This window comes from Carlito syrichta, unplaced genomic scaffold, assembly GCF_000164805.1.
Source record: "Carlito syrichta isolate Samal-C Ts95f unplaced genomic scaffold, Tarsius_syrichta-2.0.1 Scaffold158342, whole genome shotgun sequence".
NCBI classification, from domain to species: domain Eukaryota; kingdom Metazoa; phylum Chordata; class Mammalia; order Primates; family Tarsiidae; genus Carlito; species Carlito syrichta.
In genome coordinates this window covers 6,285-15,230 of record NW_007102438.1, presented here as the reverse complement: position 1 = coordinate 15,230, position 8,946 = coordinate 6,285, and the positions used below count along the sequence as shown (strand labels likewise).

General features: G+C 61.3%; 1 protein-coding gene across 1 annotated transcript in view; it reads left to right on the top strand.

The window, feature by feature from the left end:
- The window catches only part of TRAF2 (TNF receptor associated factor 2), a 25,403-nt gene extending 17,550 nt beyond the window's left edge, over nucleotides 1–7,853 (top strand). Inside the window, exons 7-11 of the mRNA XM_008051052.1 lie at nucleotides 1,875–1,949; nucleotides 3,775–4,056; nucleotides 4,481–4,658; nucleotides 6,042–6,190; nucleotides 7,011–7,853. Of these exons, the coding sequence (XP_008049243.1) occupies nucleotides 1,875–1,949; nucleotides 3,775–4,056; nucleotides 4,481–4,658; nucleotides 6,042–6,190; nucleotides 7,011–7,229 (903 nt within the window). The 3' untranslated portion in view covers nucleotides 7,230–7,853. The remainder of the gene's footprint in view (nucleotides 1–1,874; nucleotides 1,950–3,774; nucleotides 4,057–4,480; nucleotides 4,659–6,041; nucleotides 6,191–7,010) is intronic.
- The last annotated feature ends 1,093 nt before the right edge of the window (nucleotides 7,854–8,946 follow it).

The following is an 8,946-nucleotide window of genomic DNA, read 5'->3' as shown; positions in this document are numbered from 1 at the left end:
CTCGACCTGCTGGGCTCTGGCGATCCTTCCGCCTCAGCCTTCCAGTAGCTGGAATTACAGGCGTGTGCTACCATGCCCGGCTAATTTTTTTTGATTTATTGTAGAGATAAGGTCTCGTCAAGTTGCCCAGGCGGGTCTCGAACCCACAGGCTCAGGCCATCCACTCATCTCAGCCTCCCAAAGGTGCGGCATTACAGGCTGAGCCACCGAGCCTGGCTTTCATGTCGGGTTCTTGCCGCATCTCCATGTGAGCATCTCTTCTTTCTGCAGAAAGTCGTGGTTTCTATTGACATTCACAGAAGCATGTTTTATCCTTCTGTGCATGATAACGGCACCGATGCTGGAGCCTGTGTGGTCTGTGACTGACGTGTGACGACGCGGTCTTCGCTCCAGGCCTTTCTGCTCCTGGAGGCTGCAGTCCCCGAAGCAGCCCCTGCAGGGGGCGTCTCTTCCGGCGTCTTCCGGCGTGCACTGAGGCACATTGCTTCATCTTGCTCTTGCTGTTAAGTTTTCAGGATTGCTTTTTTTTTTAATGAATTGAGAAAGGTACATTTACTAGAGGCAGATACTTTGTGAAGGGCACTGTGGTCAGTAGAGCAACAGGAGTATCTGCTTTCTGTTGCCCAGGATTGCTCCTTAAAAACTTTTTTTTTTTTAAAGTGTTGTGGTTTTGTGAAATGGTCACCCGGCACCAAGTGACAGTACAAAAAAGGTGCATTCCGCGTCAGCAGAGTTGGGAAAGCAGGCTGGGCACCCTTTCCGCGGCTCTGCCGGTACTCAGAAGGTACAACCCCTCGCTGTGTGGGAGCTGTTCCCACACTGGCCGGCAGAGGGCTGACGTGGGCTTTCCAGGACAGTGGGTGAGGAGTGTAGCGGCTCTCAGCACCCCTGGGCCCTCCCTGCAGGCCTGCTCTCGTCACTGACCCCAGCAGCACAGCATGAAAGCTGTCGTGTAGCACTTGCGCACATGGGCCTGTGCAGGTAGCCTGGGACAACCTGGAGGTGCGTGGGGACACGCAGGCACGCGCTGTTCCCCATCGTGGCCTCAAGTGTCCTTGGGCTTCAGCAGCCGGGGGGCCAGGAGCCCATCCCCATGACACGGAGGCACAGCAGGTCTGGGGTGGTTTCCATGTGCCTCTCAGCATGGGGATAGGGCTAGGCACGCTCGTGCCCAGGCTCAGCCACGCTTCCTGCTGGGAAGGTCCGTTCGTGGCTGTGGCCCCTTGCGGTGTTTCTGGTCTGCGTTTGTTCGAGGCACTGTTCAAGGCTTCTGTTACTGTTTCTGGAAGTTGGTGGGTAGTGAAGACACTTCCCACTCCCAGAGTGAAGACCTCGAGCCTCCTGCTGGCGTGTGTAGCTTGGATGCGCTCACACGCGAGGCTCGGCACAGCCCTCCCCTGGGTGAGAAGGGGGCGTGGTCTCGTGCCTCTGTCACCCCACGCTCCCGCTGCCGACTTGCACGGGCCGCCCTGCCCCTGCGCTCGCGTGGTGGCCTGCTGCATCCGGCACCCCCCGGTGGCAGTGACGTTGGACTCTGGTCCGTGCCAGCTCCTGCCCCGTCTTGGTTTTGACCCAGGGCCTGGGCATTAGCACCACTTGTCCTGTGCGCTGGGATGGAGGTTACAGGCTCCTGCCTTCTGCCTTCTGGGGCTCTGCTAGCATCCCAAAACACTTGCCACTTTGGTTGCTGGCTTGTGTGTGCACACATGTGCACGCACGTGTGAGCGTTGCCTTGGAGATGGGCTGTTGGCTGAGTCCACGAGTGTGAAGGGTCTGGCGCGTCCCCGACTCTCTCTCTTGGTCTCGTCTGGTCCGTGTGGAGGTGCTGACGTGGATTGGAGCAGAGTGATGGCGCTTGACATCTGCCCTTGTAGTTTCAGGACCACGTCAAGACCTGTGGCAAGTGCCGGGTGCCCTGCCGGTTCCACACCATTGGCTGCCTTGAGATGGTGAGTCTGAGGGGGGTGCTGGGCCGGTACCCTGGTCCCCAACACTGTACTCAGCTCGAGCGGCTCTCCTGGTGTCCCTCTCACCTCCTGGGGCCTCTCCTCGGCCTCCTTTGCCACGCCCACTCCTCCTCCCGCCCCTAGTCGTCCCAGTGTTCCAGGCTCAGTCCCTGGCGGCCCGTCCACTCTCATGCCCTTGGTGATCTCGGAGTCCTTGGCTCTGCCCACCGCCTGTCTCTGAGCACGCCCCTTACCACTGTCCTCGCCCCACCCCCACTCCGTCCTCTTGCCTCGCCCAGGACAGAGCACACTCCAGCCAGTGGCTCTAGCCAGGGCCTGGCATGGGCGGTCACTCTGGTCCTTCCTCTCGGCTCTCACTTCATGCCCACCTGACAGGCCCTCTGATGCCCTCATGCGGAACCTGGACACACCCCTACCCCACCCACCCCTGCCCTGCCCATGGCATCCTGTCTTGCCTAGACATGGGCCTCAGTGCCTCAGGGCTCCTGATCCCATCATAGCACTTTTAGCTTAAGCCCTTTCGTGACCTCTGTCTTCACACCTGGCCAGTGGTTCAGTGTCGTCCCGTCTGCCATGGCCACTGGCCTGGCATCTGCAGGTACGCCCACCCGTTACCACCAGGCACTTATGCCGGCTAGGTGCCTGGGCCTGTCCAGGTGGACCCTCTGCTTCACTGCAGGCCTCCCCTCCCCTCACCAGTGCCCACATCTCTGTTTCTTGTCCATCTTGCCCTGGACACTGGGAGCCCCTTGAGGTCAGCACCCTGTTGTGATCCTCAAGGGGTGCTGGGCTGGGACTGTCCCTGCCGAGGCGTGTGCCTGACAGATGGGGACACGTGTATACCCTCTGTTGCCAGCTGAGGACTGGGGCCCCACCAGGTGGCACTGCCTGCTGCGGACAGGGCCATCTCACAGTGTCTGCAGTGGAGGGCTGGGCATCTTGATCATCTGGAGCTCGGATGGCTCGTTTCTTTCTGACAGTGGTGGGAGGACCGTGGCTGCCTCCATTTGCTTGGCCCGTGTTGAGGGTCTTTTGCTTTCTGCGCAGCAGTTCTTATCTGTGTCCTGCTCAGACCTGGACCCGCCGTCCCCAGGGAGCCTGGGCTCCCTGTGGGATGTGGCTTACAGGTCATCACGTGGGGCCCATGGGGCTCACTGCCACCATGGTGCTTGTTCTGGGTCTTTTGGGGGTCAGAGTTGATCAGACACCCCTGCGTGGATGGTGACATGCTCACTCAAGCCTAGGCACCCCACCACAGTGCTGCTCTCCACCCTCACACGCCACGGTCCCCTGGCAGGGCTCCTGCAGAATGGGGCGTCCTCCTGTCCAGCTCTTCCGTCCTCGGGTGCCCCTGCTCTCTGGGCAGGCGAGCCTCTAGCTGTGTGCACATTCGGGTGCATTTGATTCTTTTCCTCCACTTTTTTGGGGAGTGTCTTTAACATTGTAAAATTGGGTTGCTGAAGTTTGATGCTCACTAAGCTGCAGTCCTAGCTATGAAATGCGGTCTATGGAAGGGGCCCGAGCACCACCCCTCGCGGCAGCTTTGAGATGGCACTCCCTCCTTTGTGCTTCACACGAAGGCAGGTCAGCTCCACAGAAGGTCATCTTCTTGAAACACACCTTCCGTCGGCCAGCAGTGGGTCACAGGCTGTCATGTGCCCGAGGACAGGCCACACCAGTCCTGCCAGGTGTCCCGTGCAGGGACTCTGCCCTGCGTCCCTCACCCAGCCCAGACCCACGTGCTGGAGGCCGGCCTGGTGCAGCTGGACATGGGTGGTGCCAGCGGCCTCCGTGCCTCTGTCCACAGGTGGAGAGCGAGAGGCAGCAGGAGCACGAGGCGCAGCAGCTGCGTGAGCACCTGTCCCTGCTGCTGGGCGCCGTCCTGGAGGCCAGACCCCTTGCGGGGGACTGGAGCCAGGCAGGCCCCAAGCTCCTGCAGAGGTGTGAGATACTGGAGAGGAAGACGGCCACCTTTGAGAACATCGTCTGTGTGCTAAACCGCGAGGTGGAGAGGGTGGCCATGACGGCCGAGGCCTGCAGCCGCCAGCACCGACTGGACCAGGACCGGATCGAAGCCCTGAGCAACAAGGTCCGTGTCTGCAGGTGGGGTGGAGACAGGTCTAGCGGGCTGTGGCCTTAAAGCTGGAACTCCACCTGCACAGCCCAGCCCAGTGCGGTGTCCAAGGAGGACTCTGTTCTTCTTTTCTGAGACTTGTTCACCGAGGCACCTGACCCTGGAGATCACTGAGGCCACGGGCTGGAGCCTCCTCTCTCCGACCTGAGAGGGCAGACTCAGCGCGGCTGTGCCTGGCATGGCACGGCTTTTGGGCACACTGTTGGGTGGAGCCTGTGTGGAGCCTCTGCCTCCGGCCAGGCGGGTGGGAGTCTCACGGGGAGGGAGCAGACACGAGATGCAGAGCAGGGGGTGGCCGCCCTGCTGGAGCCTGGGGGGCTCGGCGGGGACTTGGGGCCCATGACTCTCAGGTGAGTGGGAAGGGGTTTTGGGCCTGCAGGTACAGCAGCTGGAGAGGAGCATCAGCCTCAAGGACCTGGCCATGGCCGACCTAGAGCAGAAGGTCCTGGAGATGGAGGTGTCCACCTATGACGGCATCTTCATCTGGAAGATCTCGGACTTCGCCAGAAAGCGCCAGGAGGCTGTGGCCGGCCGCACACCCGCCATCTTCTCCCCAGGTGGGTCCTCGGCACCCCTGACCTTGGCTGCTGTTGACCCGGGTACCTGGGTCCCCTTGTCCTAGGGCCATGTGGGATGGCTCCTGAGGGCCGGGCTGGGGCACATCCCACGGACACCAGTGGCAGCGGCACCACCCAGGGGCAAGTCAGGCGGCTGAGACGTGGGGCCACCAGTGTGTCCCCTTGGCGGGAGGCTATGGGGTGGGGCTCGTCGTCCTTCCAACGTGCTGGTCCTCAGGATGCGCGCTCCTTGTCACCCACAGCCAGTGGAGGGCAGGTGTGGTGGGGGCGGCCTGAGACAGGAGACTTGGCACCTGGTGTTGGCAGAGCTGGGGCTCCTCTCCTCTTTGATGAGCGTCCCCGGTCTAGCTTCTGCTCGTGTTTCTCATGCTCCTTCTCCCACCCTGCCATGGGACCTCGGGCTGCGTGGGGTTTGCTCCAGGGGCACTGCTGGAGGGGTAGTGTGCCCAGCCTCAGGCGCCTGCCAGGACCTGCTTCTTGAACTCTGCCTCAGAGGTGGCGCCCTCTGTCCCTTGAGGCCCTCGCTGGCCTGGTGATGGCTGCAGCCTCACCTGCTTCCCGCTTGGGTGTGTGTTCCATGGGCTGACGCCGTGTGGGCTGAGCCTGCTCTCGTGCTCTGTTCTGTGTCTGCTTGGGAGCCCGCTGCGAGGTCTCGGGGTCTAGGGTTGGGTGAGACACTGGGGCTCTTTTCCTCTTTGGTGAGTGCTGAGGACCACAGGACTGTGCTCCCAGGCCCCGAGGCAAGAGGAGCCCCTGGTGGCATCTGGGAAGCCCGCCATCCGCTCCGCGAGGCACAGCCTGGCCATGCCTTCAGCAGGAACCAGAAATGAACGAAAACCACACACGCTTTCTTCTCTGAGCTAAGATGGGAGAAACAAGAGTTTAGGCTGGGCTTCGTGGCTCATGTCTGCAATCCCAGCCCTTTGGGAGGCTGAGGAGGGAAGACTGCCTGAACCTAGGAGTTTGAGACCAGCCTGGGCAACACCGGAAGACCCCACCTCTCCAAAATATAAGAAAAATTGGCCAGGCATGGTGGCATGCGCCTGTAGTCCCCGCTACTTGGGAAGCTGAGGCTGGAGGATCTCTTGAGCCCAGGAGGTTGAGGCTGTGAAAGCCATGATGAGCCACTGCATTCCAGCCTGGGCAACAGAGTGAGACCCTAACTCAAAAAAACACTCTAATCATTTTATAAAATGAAATGTGTTTTCACTAGCAACCACTCTGCATAGTTTGAGAGGACGATGTCTCTCTTTGTACCCGGAGCCTGACGTTTCCGGGTGTGTTCCCTGTGGGGGATGGTGGCCGGGTGGCAGAAGCCTGCCCACCCTTGCTGGTGTCCTCCATTGTCTCCCTGGCCCCCAGCCTTCTACACGAGTCGGTATGGCTACAAGATGTGTCTCCGCATCTACTTGAATGGTGACGGCACCGGGCGAGGAACGCACCTGTCCCTCTTCTTTGTGGTGATGAAAGGCCCGCACGACGCCCTCCTGCGGTGGCCTTTCAACCAGAAGGTAAGCAAGAGCAGCACCTGGGAGCCCTGCGCGGCGGCATTTCGCCTGGCGGGTTGTGCAGGACCTGGACGTCTGAGCCGGTGTGGCCCCCGTGGCGCTCCCTCCAGCAGCGGAGCACACCACGGTTTCAGTCTGTTCTGTGGCTTCCGAGCACTGGTCTGATGCAGGCAGGGGCGGCCTGACCTTCCAGGGCCAACAGGTTGTAAACACTGCCTGGAGGTTGTGACTTGAAGAGAGAAACACAGGTGCCGAGGCTGCTGTCTGAGGGGTGATCTCGTGTTTTGGGTGGAGGAGTTGAAGGCCAGAGGCTAGGCTGGGGTGAGAGGCCTCCCTTTGCCACCTCGACCCAGCCTTGTTTGCCCCATCCCCCGGGCCGGTGGACCCTCGCCAGTACCAGAGCACTGGTCACAGGCCTGACAGAGACCACTTGGGTTCTCCCTGAAAAGCGTCCTTCCTCAAGGTGGCCATGAACAGCTCATGGTCTCTGTGGCAAGAAAGTGTATTTGTCAGGCGAATATCATTCAGAAAAAGCACAAGGGAATGCCAGTCCAGAGTGCTGGGCCTTAACCTGAGGCTCCAGGCACCAGTCAGCAGAAGGTGCTGGAGGGGTGCAGATCCCCGCAGACCCTGGGGTGCCGGGCGCTGCTGCAGGAGTGAGTCTGCCAGCTCATAGCCTGCCCTTGGCCTCCAGCCTGGGCCCTGGGCGGCGAGAGTGTGGCTGCAGGTGGCTGCCTGCCAGGGCTCTCCTGGCATGTAAACCCTTGGGGCATGCCGGAGTGCAGGGGCTCATGGCCCTGACCCCCGGGGCTGTCTCCTCCAGGTGACCTTGATGCTGCTCGACCAGAACAACCGGGAGCACGTGATCGACGCCTTCAGGCCCGATGTGACCTCGTCCTCGTTCCAGAGGCCGGTCAGCAGCATGAACATTGCGAGCGGCTGCCCCCTCTTCTGCCCCGTCTCCAAGATGGAGGCCAAGAACTCCTATGTGCGGGATGACGCCATCTTCGTCAAGGCCATCGTGGATCTGACAGGGCTCTAGTTACCGTCAGTGGCATCCAGGGGCTGGGGCAGCTGAGCATAGCCGGCTCAGTGAGGGGCCACCATGCCAGGCCAGGGCCTTGTGGCACAAAGGCAGGCGGGGCCGGGCTTGCGCTGTCGCCACACTCACCGTTCACACGAGAAGGAGCCGCAGCCATCCTCGGGCTTCAGAGACTGCATGGAGGGTCCGGCCACGGAGCCTGACAAGGTCCCAAGGGCTTCCCGGCAAGGCTGCCCTCACCGTCTGTCTGCAGTGGAGGGAGGGGCCCTTGGTGGGCGTTCGGGGAGCACGTCCTGTACGGGCTTCTGAGCACTGCCCGTGGTGTGGGAGAGTGCAGGCTGCCCTGCATCCCTTGGGCATGGCAGGAAGATGTGGGACGGCCCCAGGAAGGGACTCCCACTTGACCAAGCAAGGGCATGCCTTCCAGCCCCTGGAGAGAAGCAGCGTTTGCAGAGCCCAGGTGCATGTCTGCACGGGGCTCTCTGGGCCGGCTCAGCTGGGCCAGCAGCGGGAGAGGGCTAGTCCTGTGCTGCCTGAGCTTGGACTGGCCCTTGAGGGACGCACATGCCTCACCGTTCAGCTGGTGGGAAGCCACGATTAAACCGTTGGAATCTCTGTGGTCAATAGTGTCTGTCTGGCTCTGGGTTACCTGCGGCTCACAGCCTTGGCGGTGGTGACCCTGGTGGCCCCCGGGCTTCCTGTCTTCCCAGGGATCTTCCCCACGGTGCTAGCCTCTTCAGCCAGCTGGGCGTCCTCTCTGTTCTTAACACTGAGCTCTTCTCAAGCCTTGGGGAAGCCCCATGTTCCCTCTTGTGGCATGTCCTTTCATGTCGAGTTCCTCGCAGACCCGCCACGGGCTCCTGTGAGGGCAGGGCCCTGCATCCCACCCCATCAGCGCCTGGCCCACTGCGGGGGCTCAGGGCTCCCAGCTAGAATGAGCACCAGCTGGCCCCGTACGCCACAGTGCAGGGCTCTGGAGGCTCCTGGCCACACTGCCTGGCCGGTAGCGTGGCTCAGGACGGATGGGAGGGCATAGCTGCTTTGCGAGGGTCAGGCCTGGCTGGCGTCTGTTGGGGATCGGGAGCAGGTGTGGCCTCCCTGGCCTCCTCACTGCTTGTGTAGAGAAGTTACCACGGTGGAAAAGCATGGACCATGGTGATGGGCAGCAGAAGCCCTACAGGCCCATCCGCCCACCCCTGCCACTGTCCATGCTGGTCAGCAGCCGTGGTGTTTCTGTTCCCTCAGGTCTTGAGACCTTGTGTCTGGGTGTTTCTGTGTCTGCAGACAAGCGTTGCCTTTTCCGAATGGACAGGCTGTATCCCGAGGCATCACAGGTAGTGGGCCTTGCTTAGTCTGGTTTAACACCGAGTTCTGGATTCTGGTCGCCGTGTCGTGTTGCAAGGGGAGACATTCCGGGTGCGTGCTCCTGCTGCCGTCTCACTGTCAACCTGGAGGGAGTGGGTGGGTCCTAAGCCCCCTTCTTAGTGGCTGCCAGCTGCTCTGTAGAGGGCCCGTGCCCAGCCCTTCCACCCTCCCATCCCTGCCGGCATCTCATGCTGTGGGACTTCATGCATGTGCTGTCTGCTGTGTGAAGGGTCACTGTGGTGTCTGTCCTGGTGACTTGGTGACTCGATGGGGTCGGGCATCTTCCTGGTTTTGTTGCTCGCAGGCTGCCCCGTGCGAGTCACCGTGTGCGTCCTTGTCCATCTTCTGCTGT